Below are 15,576 nucleotides of genomic sequence, written 5' to 3'. Positions count from 1 at the left end.
CAGTTCAAAACACTGGTGATCAGGATGCTCACAGAACTGGTTGATTTTAGTCACAAATTAGAGGAACAAATGAAGGCTAAACTAAGTGAAATGAAGGGAAATGCACAGGAAACCAATAGTGATGGGAAGGAACCTGGGGAAAAAAAATCAATGGTGTGGACCAGAAGGAGGAAACAAATGACCAGAAGGAAGAAACAGAAAATAATGAAGAAACAAGAATTCAAAAAATGAGGAGAGGCTTAGGAACCTCCAGGACATCTTTAAATGTTCCAACATACGAATTATAGGGGTACTAGAAGGGGAAGAGAAACACTCATGAGTGGAACACTTATTTGAACAAATAATAAAGGAGAACTTCCCCAATCAGGCAAAGGAAATAGACTTCCAGGAAATCCAGGAAGCTCAGAGAGTGCCAAAGAAGTTGGACACAAGAAGGAACACACCAAGGCATGTAATAATTATATTAGCCAAGATTAAAATGAAGGAGATAATCCTAGAAGCAGCAAGAGATAAGGGGACAGTCACCTACAAAGGAGTCCCCATCAGACTGTCAGCAGATTTCTCAGAAGAGACCTTACAGGCAAGAAGGGGCTGGAAAGAAGTATTCCAAGTCATGAAATCGAAAGACCTACATCCAAGATTGCTCTATCCAGCAAAGCTTTCATTTAGAATGGAAGGGCAGATAAAGAGCTTCTCAGATAAGGTCAAATTTAAGGAGTTCATCATCGCTGAACCCTTATTATATGAAATGTTAAAGAGACTTATCTAAGAAAAAGAAGATAAAAAAGATGAACAGTGAAAGGACAGCAAACTCACAGTTATTAACAACCACACCTAAAACAAAAGCAAACTAAGAGGACAGCTAGAACAGGAGCAGGGCCATAGAAATGGAGATCACATGGAGGGTTAGCAACAGGGGAGTGGGAATAGGAGAAGGGGAGAGAAGGTACAGAGAATAAGTAGCATAGATGGTAGATAAAAAATAGACAGGGGGAGGGCAAGAATAGTATGGAAAATATAGAATCTAAAGAACTTGAGACACATGATCATAAACTAAAGGGGGGAATGGTGGGGGGTGCAGGGTGGAGGGGAATGAAGGGGGTAATAGGACAATTGTAATGGCATAGTCAATAAAAATATATATATGTATTTTAATATTTATTTATTTATTTATCTTTAGAGGGGAAGGAGAGGGGGAGAGAAACATCAATGTATGGTTGCCTCTAGTGCGCCCCCTGCTGGGAACTGGCCTGCTGGGAACTGGCCTGCAGGGAACTGGCTTGCAACCCACGCATGTGCCCTGGCTGGGAATTGAAACACGATCCTTTGGTTCGCAGACCTGTGCTCAATCCACTGAGCTACACCAGCCAGGAAAATATATTTTTTTAAAAAGCCAAAAAAAAGAAAGTAAAAGGCTTGAAACTGAAAACTAAAAGTCATTACCTGAAGAAATGAAAGAAGACAAATAAATAGAAAGGCATCCCATTCTCATTGATTGATGACTTAATATTATTAAGATGGCAATACTTCCCAAAGCTACCTACAATTTCAATGCAATACCTATCAGAATCTCAGTAGTGTTTTTTTAGAAAAAGAAAAACTTCTCCTAAAATTTGAATAAAATCTAAAGGAATCCCAAGTAGCCAAAACAATGTTTTGAAAGAAAAACAAAGTTCAAGAATTTACATTCCTGATTTCAAAATTTACTACAAAGCCACAGTAATCAAAACAGTTCAGTACTGTCATAAAGGCAGCCATACACATAATTGGAATAGTATAGCAAGCCCAGAAAGAAACCCTCAGATATATCTCTAGTTGATTTGAGACAAGGTTGCCAAGACCACTCAGCAGGAGAAAATGGTCTCTTCAACTGATGATGCTGGTATATTTGGATATCCACATACTTATACCATATACAAAAATTAACTCAGAATGGATCCAAAGCTGAGATATAAGAGCTGAGATGTTAAAACTCTTAGAATACAATAAGGGATAATCTTCACAACTTTGAATTTGGCAATGATTTGGCAATGATACAATACCAAAAGGATACAAAACAAAAGAAAAAATAGGTTAAATGTTCTTTATCAAATTTAAAAACTGTACATCAAAGGTTACTATCAAGAGAACAAAAAGACAGCTCACATGGAAGAAAATATTTGTAAAGCATATATCTGATAAGAGGTTAATATTCAAAATAAAGAACTCTTACAACTCATTAACAAAACAAACAACCCCATTAAAAATGGCAAAAGGAGCCCTAGCTGGGTGGCTCAATTGGAGCATTGTCCTGTACACCAAAAGGTTGCAGGTTTGATCCCCAGACAGAGCACATATCTAGATTTTGGGTTTGATCTCCAGTCAAGGCACATACAAGAAGCAACTAATCTATGCTTCTCTCTATCTCTCTCTCACTCTCTCTCTTCCTGCCTCCCTACTTCCTCCCTCTAAAATCAATAAATATATCCTCAGGTGACAATTGTTTTTTAAAAAAGGACAAAAGGAGCTTCCAGTCAAGATGGTGGCATATGTAAGTACCATACTCACATTCTTCCACAACCACAGCACTATTACAACTAAACTACAGAATAACCATCATTGAAAGTGCCTAGAATCTAGCTGAACAAAAGTCCAATAACTAAGGATGTAAATAAGCCACACCAAGACCAGTAGGTGGAGTGGAAAGGCAGAACAGGCTGGCCCCACACTCACATGTGGTGGTTAAAAATCAGGAGGGATACTTCAGTTTCAAAAGTCCCCCAATGAGGAGTGAAGAGTCCCAGCCCCACACCAGCACCCTACACCTCACCCCTTCGCCAGGGTTCCAGTGCCAGGAAGAGAAGTCCCCATAACTCTGGCTCTAAAAACCAGCAGTGATAGACACTGAGGAAGACAGAGGGCTTCCGGAGTCCTCTTAAAGAACTCATGCATGGACTTGCTCGGATTTGCTTGCTCTGAGCTCCATTGCTGTGGCAGCAGCTAGAAAGGCACCAGGGACATAGGAGGAAATAAATTGCCTGGCTTCAGGGCAAGGGCTGGAGGGGCAGCTTTCTTGAACACTGAAATGCTGGTGGAAGTTCCTGTTCTTTTGCAAACTCTCTCCTGCCTCCCCACAGAGCCATATCTGAGTCTCCATCAACCTGGCTAACACTCTTGACCCTGCCCTGGTGATTACCTGAGACCCCTCCCCACCCAAACTGTGGACCCACCCAAGCCACTTCCAGTGGATTCTCAATACAGTGTCTTGGCTCATACTCCCAACCTTCTTAAGAGCTGTTAAAAGTTCATAAACTCCAAACAAGCAGCATTTGGCCTTTGCATACCCTGTACCTCTTGCTAAGTGGCCTCAGGCATGGCACTAGTAGCAGCTGGCCTTGGTTCATAGCTTAGTCTGTCCTGAGCACCTCCAAGCCCAGCACAAGTAGAAGCCATATGGAGATCACATTGTAGTTCATGCTGGCTGGCCTTGGGCAGGGCACAGGCAACTGCTGACCTTGGCCTACACTTCCCAGGAGGTTCCAGAGCCACTGTACCTGTGGACAGCCTCAGACCACACAGGAGCAAACCCAAAAACCTCAAAAAGCAAACTACTCAAGGGGCAGGCTCATCAGGCACCAGTGCTCCTCTGGAGCAAATCTTGCTTCCTAGCGGTGGCCCCTTCACAGCAGCTCCTCCACTGTAGATGAGACTAGTCCTTGCAGCCAACTTACTAGCACATCAATCCTTTCCACTGATATAAAAACAGCAATCAAGGCTCAACTATTATAGAAGGGTGCACACAGCCAATATGGGGGACAAACCTGGAGTTCCCAGCTTGGGTACTGAGGAAACTGTGATAGTGCACCCCACAAAACACCTATGACATAAGACTACTCTACCAAGACCAGGAGATTTAGAAGTTCAACCTAACATATACACACAAACACAGGGAGGCAGCCAAAATGAGGAGACTGTGAAACATGGCTCAAATGAAAGAACAGAACAGAGAAAAGAACAGTCCAGAGAAAGAACTAAACAAAATGAAGACAAAGCAATCTACCTGGTGAAGAATTCAAAACACTGATTGTAAGGATACTAAATGACCTCAGTGAGAACTTTAACAAAAAGATATGAAACATAAAAAGGAAGATAGAATACATGGAAAAGAACCAGTCAGAAATGAAGAATACAATAACTGAAATGAAGAATGTATTATAGGGAATCAGCAGTAGAGTAGATGAAGCAGAGGATCAAATCAGTGATTTGGAAGGTAAAGAAGTAGACAACACTCAATCAGAACAGCAGAAAGAAAATAGAATCCAAAAAATGAGGATAGTTTAAGGAGTGTCTAGGACAACTTCAAGCCAGGATTTGCATCACGGGAGTGCCAGAAAGTGGAGGGAGCAAGGAATTGAAAACCTATTTGAGAAAAATAATGACAGAAAACTTCCATGACCTGGTGAAGGAAACAGACATACCACCCCAGGGAGCACAGAGAGTCCCAAACAAAATGAACCCAAACAGGCCCACACCAAGACACATAATTAAAATGGCAAAGGTTAAAAACAAACCAAGAATCTTAAAATAAGCAAGAGAAAAGGAGTTAGCTACCTACCAGTGAGCTCCCATAAGACTGTCAAATTTCTCAACAGAAATTTTAAGGCCAGAAGGTATTGGCATAAAATATTCAAAATGATGAAAAGCAAGGACCTACGACCAAGATTACTATACCCAGCGAAAAGCTATCATGGAATGGAAAGACAGATAGCTTCCCAGACAAGAAAAAGCTACTGGAGTTCATCACCACCAAACCAGAATTACAAAAAGTGTTAAAGGGTCTTCTTTAAGAAAAAGAAAAAAAAGTAAAATATATAAATAATAAAATGGCAATAACTACATATGTCAACATTACCATAAATGCCAATGAATTAAATGCTCCAATAAAAAGACAGAGGAGGAGGCACACTGTGCCTCCTTGCACGATCAAGGGAAGGACAACAACAATTTAAAAACAAAAAAACAGCCAGAACTGACAGAAAATCAAACTGTATGAAAGTCTGACAACCAAGGAGTTAAAGAAGACACATTCACCAGACCAGGTAGGAGTGGTAGAGACAAGCAGCCGGGCAGAGAGGACTCAGCAAGGCAGTGGCTGGAGGACCCAGTGAGGTGGTGGATTGTGGAGTGGGGCACACAAGACTGCAGCTGGCCAGCAAGGCAACAGTGGGCAGACCCAGAGAGGCAGCACATTGCAGACTGGGTGGTCCCGCATTGGTGCACAGATAAACTGAGAGAAACAACTGGGGATCGGGATGGATTCTGCAATCCAGGGCCCCAGTGAGGGGAAATAAAGCCTCAAACCACTGATTGAAAACACCTGTGAGGGTTGAGGCAGCAGCCAGAAAAACTCCCAGCCTCACAGGACAGTTCATTGGAGAGACCCACAGGGTCCTAGAATGCACACAAACCAATCACCCAGGAATCAACACCAGAAGGGCCCAATCTGCTTGTGGGAAGCGGGGGAAGTGACTGAAATCTGGCAGAGAGTGGAACAAGCACCATTGTTCCCTCTCAGACCCCGCCCCCACATACAGCATCACAACACAGCAACATGGGTTGCCACACCCTGGTGACCACCTAAGGCTCCGCCCCCTACTACATAACAGGTGCATCGAGACAAAAAAAAAAAAAAAAAGGCCCAAACAAAAGAACAGCTCAAAGCTCCAGAACAAATACAACTAAGTGTCAAAGAGGTAGCCAACCTATCAGATGCACAGTTCAAAACACTGGTAATCAGGATGCTCACAGAACTGGTTGAATTTGGTCACAAATTAGATGAAAAAGTGAAGGCTACACTGAGTGAAATAAAGAAAAATGTACAGGTAACCAATAGTGAGGGGAAGGAAACTGAGACTCAAATTAATGGAGTGGGCCAGAAAGAAGAAAAACATCCAACCAGAACAGAATGAAGAAACAAGAATTTTTTTTAATGAAGAGAAGCTTAGGAACCTCCAGGACATCTTTAAATATTCCAACATCCGAATTGTAGGGGTACCAGAAGGGAAAGGGAAAGAGGAAGAGCAACAAGTGGAAAACTTATTTGAACAAACAATAAAAGAGAACTGCCCCAATCTGGCAAAGGAAATAGACTTCCAGGAAGTCCAGGAAACTCAAAGAGTCTCAAAAAAGGTGGACCCAAGGAGAAACACACCAAGGCACATTATAATTCATTACCCAAGATTAAAATGAAGGAGAGAATCCTAGAAGCAGCAAGAGATAAGGGAACAGTCACCTACAAAGGAGCTCCCATCAGACTGTCTGCTGATTTCTCAAGAGACCTTGCAGGCAAGAAGGGGCTGGTAAGAAGTATTCCAAGTCATGAAATCCAAAGACCTACATCCAAGATTGCTCTATCTAGCAAAGCTTTCATTTAGAATGGAAGGACAGATAAAGTGCTTCTCAGATAAGGTCAAGCTCAAGGAATTCATCATCACCAAGCCCTTATTATATGAAATGTTAGAGACTTATCTAAAAAGAAAGAAGATAAAAATATGAACAGTGAGATGACAGCAAACTCACAATCATTAACAACCACACCTGAAACAAAAACAAAAGCAAACTAAGCAAACAACTAGAACAGGAACAGAACTGCAGAAATGAAGATCACATGGAGGGTTAGCAACAGGGGAGTGGGTGGAGGAGAGAGGGGGAAAGGTACAGAGAATAAGTAGCATAGACGGTAGGTAGAAAATAGAAAGAGGGAGGTTAAGAATAGTATGGGAAATGTGGAAGCCAAAGAACTTATATGTATGACTCACAGGCATAAAGTAAAGAGTGGGAATGGTGGAGGAGGAGGGGGGAGGGGCGAGGGGAGTGAAGGGGGGAATGGAACAACTGTAATAGCATAATCAATAAAATGTATTTTTAAAAAAGACAGAGGAGGCTGAATGGATAACAGAACAAGACCCTTACATATGCTGTCTACAAGAGACTCACCTCAGGCTGAAAAACACAGAGACTGAAAGTAAAAGGATGGAAAAAAGATATTTCATAAAAATGGAAACAGATGAACAAAAAGCTTTGATAGATATAATTATCCCAGAGAAAACAGACTTTAAAACAAGTCTACATAACAAAAGACAAAGAAGGACCAAACAATTTCACTTTCAGTATTTATTTCAAGGAACCCAAAAGACAAAATTGAAAAGACACGTGCATCCCTATGTTCACTGCAGCATTATTTACAACAGTCAAGATATGGGAGCAATCTGTGTTCATCAACAGAGGAAAGGAAGTTCGATCTGTAGTGGGAGTGAATACGGGACCCCAGAGAGCTATGAGTAGCCCCACCATTGCTGCTGGGCTAGTTACATTCACATCCAGGGATGAGCCACAGCTACGGCAGCAGGCCCCAGTCACCATCACAGCCATGAGCAGTGAGGTCATGGCCCATTAGTCATCTGCCACCTTAACCCCACCTCTCCCTCCCACTCTCATGCCACCCCCACCCTCAGTGCTGCAGATGACAAGCCTAGCACCACAGGAAGCAGGCAGCCCGGGCAGCCTGACATCAATCGCACATCGATGGCATCTGCCAGTGGGACAAGAAGGTCACTGCAATGAAGTTTTTAGGAACAGTAAAGTGGCTCAGTGTGAGAAACAGATATAGTTTCATCAACAGGAATTACACCAAGGAAGATGTATTTGTCCACAAGACTGCCATAAACAAGAATAACTCCAGAAAGTATCTTCATAGAGTAGAAGATGGAGATACTATGGAGTTTGCTGTTGTTAAAGAAGAAAAGGCTACAGAGGTAGCAAATGTTACAGGCCCTGGTGGAGTTCCAGTGTAAAGCAGCAAGTATGCGAAGACTAGCCATTGCAGATGCTAACCACATCACAGAGGGCTTCCATGCAATTACCAATAGAATGACCAGAATAGGGAGAGTGGGAAAAGAATGAGGCATCAGAGAGCGCTTCCAAAGACCAGGCCCAACAGCACTGACCCTACAGCAGGCAACGATTCCCACCTCACCACACGTGAAGACCCTGTGAGTGTCAACCACAGTTTTCCAACCCTCCTGTGCAGGGAGAGGTAACAGAGGGTACTGACAACCAAGGTGCTGGGGAACAAGGTACATCAGTGAGACAGAGTATGTGCCAGGGCCATAGACCGCAGTTTTGTAGGGACCGTCCTCACCAAAAACAGCCTAGAGAGGACAGCAATGAAGGAGAAATAGAAAATAAAGGTGATAAAACCCAAGGTCAGCAGCCACCTCAGTGTTGATACTGCTGCAACTTTAGCTACTTACACAGACACCCAGAAAACCCTAAACCATCAGATGGCAAAGAGACAAAAGCAGCTGACCTACCAGCTGAGAAAGTCCTCTGCTCTGGAGGCTGAGCAAGCCGGGGCTGAGTTAAAGCCAGCTTCCCATCTCTACCACCATCCCATGTAGTCATCCAACAGGTAGAAAACATTTTAGCAGTTCCTCAAATTTTTAAATATAGAATTACTGTGTGATCAAGCAATTCCACATCTGGGTATAAACACCCCCAAAGTGCAGCATTATTCACAATTGTCAAAAGGTGAAAACAATTCAAATGTCCATCAAGAGATTAAAGGGTAAACAAAATGTGGTGTGTGTGTGTGTGTGTGTACACACACAGTGGAATATTATTAAGCCTTAATAGAAATGACATTTTGTTACATGCCACAACAGGAGCGAGCCTTAAAAACATTGTGCTAAATGAAACAGCCAGACAAATGTCGTATGATTCTACTTAATAGAGGAACCTAAAATACACAAATTCTTACAGATAAAAAGTATATGAAAGGTTACAAAAAGTTGGGAAGGTGAGGCATAGGTAGTTAGTGTTTAATGAGAACAGAGTTTCTGTTTGGCATGGGGAACATTTTCTACACATGCATAGTTATAATGGTTGCATAATATTGTGAATTTACTCAGTGCCACAGACTGTATGCCCCCAAATGGTGAAGAGGGTACATTTTATGTTATATATATTTCACCTCAATAAAAAGAAAAGGTAAAAAAAGCAAGCAAATCTCAATGGAGGAGAGACAACGTATTGTCACGAGAACATATGAAATGGGAGAGCATATACGGGCATATGTGAGGACATCTTTGCAAAATAAATGTCATGTGCAGTAAAATTAAATGTCATTGCACTGACCACGCCAATTCAGCTTAACCAACATCACTGTGTTTATGAATATGAATGTGTTTATGGACTGAGAGAGTAGAGTTGATGAAAATGAGAGACTGATAATACAGGAGGAAAGACGTGTTGGATTACAGAGGAGTAGAGAAGGGCTCCAATAGAAGAGCCTGGGGAAGAACAGGACCCACAGCGGCGTGAGGAGGTGCTTGAACTTTCAGAAGTGGAGAGGCAGATCTGCTGAAGCAAAGCAAGGCTGTAGTGAGTGGAGACACAAACAACAGTTTTCACGAGCAGAGAAGTAATTTGAAGGGTTTTATGCAGGCAAGTTTAATTGTCACCTAGGTGTATGCACAATAACAGCAACTGTAACCAGTTACTGAGTGTTTTTAGGTGCAGGCCTCAGGGCTAAGCACTTTACACACTTTGTCTTTATCATCTCAATATTCCCAACAATTTCATGAGGGAGTAACTATTAAAAGTCCCATCTTACAAAGGAGGAGATTAAGATTCAGAGAGGCAATTAGACCACTAATAAATGTCAAATGTGTGAGAAGAAACTAGAACCATCATATTCTAAGAGCACTGTTTTTAAACATTTCATTTTTCTCTCTCTCTCACACACACACGCACCAGCTACCTGGCTCTGCAGGAGTTGCTTTAATTTTTCAAAGTGTATATTCCAGGTAATTCTGATACAATGACTGATTCGGTGCCTCACAATTTGAGAAACCCAGAACCAGGGTTATATTAACTAATGGACTTCTTTGTTATATAAACTATTTATCAGCAGGGTGCAGCTTTTGAGCTTGAAATGTGAGTTTCTTCTGGGAGTTTCTTGATACTGGTAGCCTTCGTACCTGTACAACGACCTTAAGGTCAAACAGGGACAGATGATGGATGAAGGCCGTAGACCCTGATGCCCATGCTTCAAACAGACACCCAAAGCAGCTACAATCCAGCCTGGATCTGATAGGCACCAGAAGACATCACACGTCTTCAGCTACATTAATTCCCCGCCAACTCCACAACGCAGTGGCCTCAGCTTTGTAACCATGGGAGGACATGATCAGGGGGTGGGGAACCTGGGTTTCAGACCGTGTCCCCCCTCCCCCTCCATTCCCTCTGTGGTTTGTATGGGGTTGCAGACTACTCCCACCCCAGGTCCCAAAGGTACGCCAAGTCTTATTTCCTGGTCACATGCAATTTCAACAGGTTCAATTATAATAATACTTAAAGCTAGGAATATTGGATTAAATCTATTGCTCTTTTTCTGGATTCGAATCTGTTACTGGTATAGGCTTGGACAATGTCAGCAGCCATTTGCGGGTAATAAAGGATGAGCCTTTCTAAGAACAGCATCAAAACATAACAGAAACATCTAGTAGGTGGAAAGAAGAAAAATCAAATCCAGAGGCTTCTCAGCTGTGTCTGAAGCATTTCTCTACCCTACTCTTCTTCTGAGGGACCTCTGAGTGCATAGGTCCTTGAGAAAAACACAACTCGACTCTCCCCTTAGTAGGCTATGGCTTTGAGGAGCCTTTCCACTAGTAGGGAGGGGCCTGGAGAACCATTCACACCCACGCAGTCCATTTCCCTTAGGGATGTGTGCACACCCACAGGAGTTTACCAGCCAGGGGGACCTCTGCTCTGAGCTTTGGCCCCAGCTATCCACTGAACATCTAATGTGAAATGTCTCCCAGGCACCTCAAACCCAGAGAATCCTAATCTCTCCTGCCTCCCTGGACTAATTTTTCACCAGTGTTTTTCTCTGTATTTCAATGAATACAATCACTGTCCAGGCCTGAAACCTGGAAGTCCACCTTGACTCCCCTGCTGGTATCTTCCACATCCAGCCAGCACACGCTGCCTGTTCTGTCTCCTAACATCTCAAATGTGTTAACTTCCTTCATGTCTCCAGCACCTTGTCCAAGCCACCCACCTCCGGCACCTAAAATATTCTAAGACCCTCTAACCGGTCTTTCTAAGTCTGTTTTTTCCAACCCATTCTCCATCTCCTCTTTTGAAAAGATTCAGTGGCTTTTTCAAAATACAAATCTAATCAGGTCTCTTCCTTCTAAAAACTTTTCAATACCTCCCCATTGTTTTCCCAATAAACTCCAATCTCTACACCAAAGCCCATACAACCCCGTATAATCTGGGCCTAGCTCACTTTCTTAGCTCTGCCTGTTTGTCCCTCGCCTGACACTCTGAGCAGCAGCTCTTCGCAATCTCTGCAGTTCTGTGAATGCTACTTGTGCCTTAGCTTGTGTTATTCTGACCATGCAGACAGCCCTCCCTTCCCACCTCTGTTCCTCCAGGGTTTTCCTGTTCAAGTGCCATCACCAGCACAGATACTCAGTGTCCACAAGACACCTCCTCTGCCCGTTGGTCTGGTTAATAAGATAGAAAATGTATAGAACTTGGTCTTGTCTGAATATTATTAATTAGGGGAGGAGGAGGGAAGAGGGAGAAGAGGTTTGGCTTAAAATGATTAAATGATGAACCCAAGGCTATAGCTTCAGCCTCTACAATTATTTAAGTTAAAGGCAGTGGTGTGATTCCAGGTATTACTTCTCCTAACAGCTCATGTCTGGAAAACTCCAAGTCTGATTGGCTTATAATGAGGGAGAAAAGAGGTTCTGTCACCTCTGCTCACATGGCTAGAACATTCTGCCTTCCCCCCACCAAATCCTGGAACCAGTGTAAAACACACAATGGCTTGTCACCTGCGTGGCTTGCAGAATGCCTGCTGCCTCCACCCACGTTTCCTCCACACCTTCTATGAAGGTGCTCAGGCTGGACCTTCTTTGCCATTTGAAAGTTTCTGTCAACAAACACTAGGAGTCCAGGCCTTCCTCTCTTAGACCCTCAGTGGTCTGAACCAAAGAGAACAGTAGGGAGAAGCGGGATGGACCTAGTTCTACTTAGAACACCTTTCCCAACCCAAAGATACACACACACACACACACACCTTGCCCCAAATTGTGACCCAGCCTCCAAGTCGGTGCCCTCTTTCCTACCATGAAGGTAAGGAGGATTGTAAGGCAAGTCCATGGTTGTGTTTTGCCATCTTGGGGAAGCCTGTGGTCCCACTGAGTCTGTGACCACTGGGTCTGTGGTCTTTGACTTAATACAGGTGTGATCTGAAGATGCTGATCTACCCAGGGATTCAATAGAAAAGGAGAGAAGTCACGTCTCCCAGATCCCAACCTCAAGGTAAACAAAAGAATCAACCTGAGGCTCAAGGGAGTGGCTGCAAATACAGATAATCATTAGCAGAGGGGTTTGACTGCAGAGAGACCATAATATATCAACTGCTTGCAAACTCATATTAAAACCCTATCAGTGAGCGGCAAGTGATAATTAAGCTACATCTCGTGGCAGGCTATAAAGCTACCCCCATCCCCCTTCTGTGGAAAAATTGTCTTTCACAAAATGAGTCCCCTCAGTGCCAAAAAGGTTGGGGACCACTACTCTAAATGATAGACAGATAAGAACTCATCCAATCTTCAGAGCAATCCTACAAGGCGAGTATTCACACTTTGTTGTACCCACTTTGCAAATGAGGACCCTGGGGCTCAGAGAGGCTGAGTGACTTTGCCTGAATACTTACAGCTAGCAAGTGGCAGAGCCAGGGTTCAAACCCAGTCTGATCTATGAACTGTGCTCTAAATCACACTGCTGAGCTTGTTTTTCACACAAACTAGCTTTACAGAAATTTAACACCATAACCTTGGTGATGACGGGTGGGAAAAGAAAGTGAAGGAGAGTGAGGAATATATGTGTGTATCTGCCCTGGTGTACACTTGAGACCGCAGATGAAATCAGCAGTTCCCTCAGTCAGCCTTGATGCTTGGGAGCATCCGAACTTCAGAGTCTCCTGGGCCTGCGATGATTGACGGCGCCCGCTTCCTGTGGTGTTCAGATGAACTGCAGGTGGATAAACCCAATGCTGGAGGAAACACTGGCTCTTGCTGAGAAATGCTGCCATCCTGACTCTGGGCAATTTAAGGGATTTTTAAACAGCATTATTTATTTAAGCTTTTAAAATTTAATTATCCAGCTTTTTTGAGATGTATTTTTCAAGGTATAAGAGAAAGTTTATTTAGCAAGTGACAGAGGTAGAAGTGAGCCGGCTAGCTGTGTGAGCTCAAGAAACAAGTCACAGAGGCAGAAGGAGGGCCCTTGGAGCTTAGGAGACAGAAAGGCTAAGGTAACGCTCCTGGGGGCGAGGGGAGGACAACGGAAAGACGCCCATGCGCTCCCAAGAGGGGCAGAGCTAACTCTCCGACTTCAGTATCTAGCATAAGATGTGACTTTGTTGCCATGTTAGCCCTTTGGGGTTGAAGTAGCTTTCTACTTTAAAAACGGAAGGGTTACTTCAAGAAGACAAACCCAATGAAATGTCATAATAGAATATTCAATGTTACCTCAGTAAAATAAAAGAAAGAGAAAAAATAAACGCAGCATGGTTCGTGTTGCAGATGGATAAAAGAGTTTCTGTGGAACTAACCTCACTGGGTGATCTGGTCATAAATTCCTGACTGGGCAGGTCACAGTGAGTGTATATCACTTCCTGGTAAGTATAGTCACGACCTGGCATATCACTTCTTCAGTAAAAGGCTTTAAGCCAGCCCTGTCCATTATTCTTGTGCATCTGGGTTAACACGACCTTGAAATCCAGAAAGTAATACTCCTTGAAGGGGGTATCAACCCTCAAGACAGTATATAATTTTACCTATCCTGTAATCAGATCACCACCTGGCTTGCTCCCCCCTTCCTGTACTCTTTAAGTCCCCTCCTTAATTTCAGATGCATCAAAGAAGCTGCAAAACTGATATTCTCTGGAGCATTTGAGATCTTGCTCCCTGGCATATGGGGTCAGTGTGGCTCAAATAAACTCTAATAAAACTTCTCTACAGGTTTGGGCGTTTCTTACGCATAGTGTGTATGATACAAAAAATGCCTGAAGGCTTTACAGAGTGAGAGTTTTGGAGGTGGAAGGGGTGTCTTTCTTACCCCCAACATTTTCCTAACTTTTCTTGCGAGGTGTCCCTAATGGTACCATCAAAAGAGTTGCTCCCAAAACTCCCTGCCAGCCACAACCTCAATTTTTCATTCAAGTTTCACCTTGAAGTTTCATTTTAATCTCTCATTCAACTTATTCATATATATGATTATATGAGAATAATATTTTACCCTGGCTGGTGTGGCTCAGTGGATTAAGTGCTGGTCTGTGAACCAAACCGTTGCCAGTTCAATTCCCAGTCAGGGCACATACCTGGCTTGTGGGCCAGTTTCCCCAGCAGGGGGCGCTCAAGAGGCAACCACACATTGATGTTTCTCTCCCTCTTTTGGGCCCTCCCTCCCTTTCACTCTAAAAAAAAAGAGTGATATTTTGGATTCCCCACCTGCAAGAAAGGTGAAACACAGTACAGCGTATTTCAACACACTCTGACTTTACACATTTCCTTTGTACAGTCTCAGGGGTGATCATACTTTAGTGAGAGAAGCATAGAAGTGCAATGTCCTTATATTGCATATAAAGCAACCTTTGCTAAGAGAGGGGAAGTAACTAGCCCAGGATCACACAGCAAGTCAGTGACATAGCTGGGAAGAGTTTTCTGAAGTCAGACCTGGTGAGTTTCCTGCCACCAGTTGCTTGTCTACCAGCACTTGGGAGTGGATGGCCTTCTTCCACTGTTCCTCAGAGAGCACGTTCATCAGACTGCAAACTCACTGAATCGAGATCGGAAGTCCAGCCACCCTCTGCAGCTGTGGTCAGACACCAGGAGCTTGGTTTTCAGAGCAGGACACTTAGAAGAAGCCACAGAGTCCACCTCTGGGGCAAGGGCATATTTGGTCATGATATGAAATCCCAGCCTCACCCCAAACCTGTGAAATCAGAATCTGCATTTTAACAAGATCCCCATGTGATTCCCAAGCACATTCAAATTTGAAAAGCTTGCCCTGAACTTTTCTCCTCAAGATGGATGCAGCCAGTAGGCAGGTGGCCCCTACTCTGCACAGGTTTACGTGGGATCTGGGAATACAGACGCAAGTAGGCCAGTGTCTGACATCAAGTCTACCTTCATTCCTGACCCCACTTTTCTCTCCCCGCTTCCTCCTCTGCCAGTCCCTGTGTCACTGTGAAGTCCCTCTCTTTACTTCGTTCCTCTATCCAAATGTAAACACATTGTCCCTTGCACTTTCTTCCCTTCCTTTCCATTCTATCACCAAAAGTCAGTTCAAGCCTTTGTGGGCACCTATTGGATTCTAATCTCTCCACCAGATATCTTGCCCTGAATCTTCCATATGATTCCCTGCTTAAGTCCCACAGAGCATTGACTTTCCCCCTTCGCATTTCTTGTCTTCCCTAACACCTGTGCCCTCTCTCCAGGAAAATGCCACAGT

The 15,576-nt window shown here is 43.5% G+C and overlaps 1 protein-coding gene across 1 annotated transcript in view; it reads right to left on the bottom strand.

Annotated features, from left to right (window-relative positions):
• Window positions 1–15,576, bottom strand: part of LOC119040944 (acyl-coenzyme A synthetase ACSM1, mitochondrial-like) — a 53,571-nt gene that overhangs the window by 11,467 nt on the left and 26,528 nt on the right. Inside the window, 6 exon segments of the mRNA XM_053671729.1 lie at window positions 10,020–10,099; window positions 10,102–10,162; window positions 11,889–11,964; window positions 12,183–12,261; window positions 12,264–12,319; window positions 14,899–15,057. Of these exon segments, the coding sequence (XP_053527704.1) occupies window positions 10,020–10,099; window positions 10,102–10,162; window positions 11,889–11,964; window positions 12,183–12,261; window positions 12,264–12,319; window positions 14,899–15,057 (511 nt within the window).

The sequence above is a fragment of the Artibeus jamaicensis genome, unplaced genomic scaffold, assembly GCF_021234435.1.
Source record: "Artibeus jamaicensis isolate MK-2021 breed Jamaican fruit bat unplaced genomic scaffold, CSHL_Jam_final contig_700, whole genome shotgun sequence".
Lineage (NCBI taxonomy): Eukaryota > Metazoa > Chordata > Mammalia > Chiroptera > Phyllostomidae > Artibeus > Artibeus jamaicensis.
This window is presented reverse-complemented; position numbering and strand designations above follow the sequence as displayed.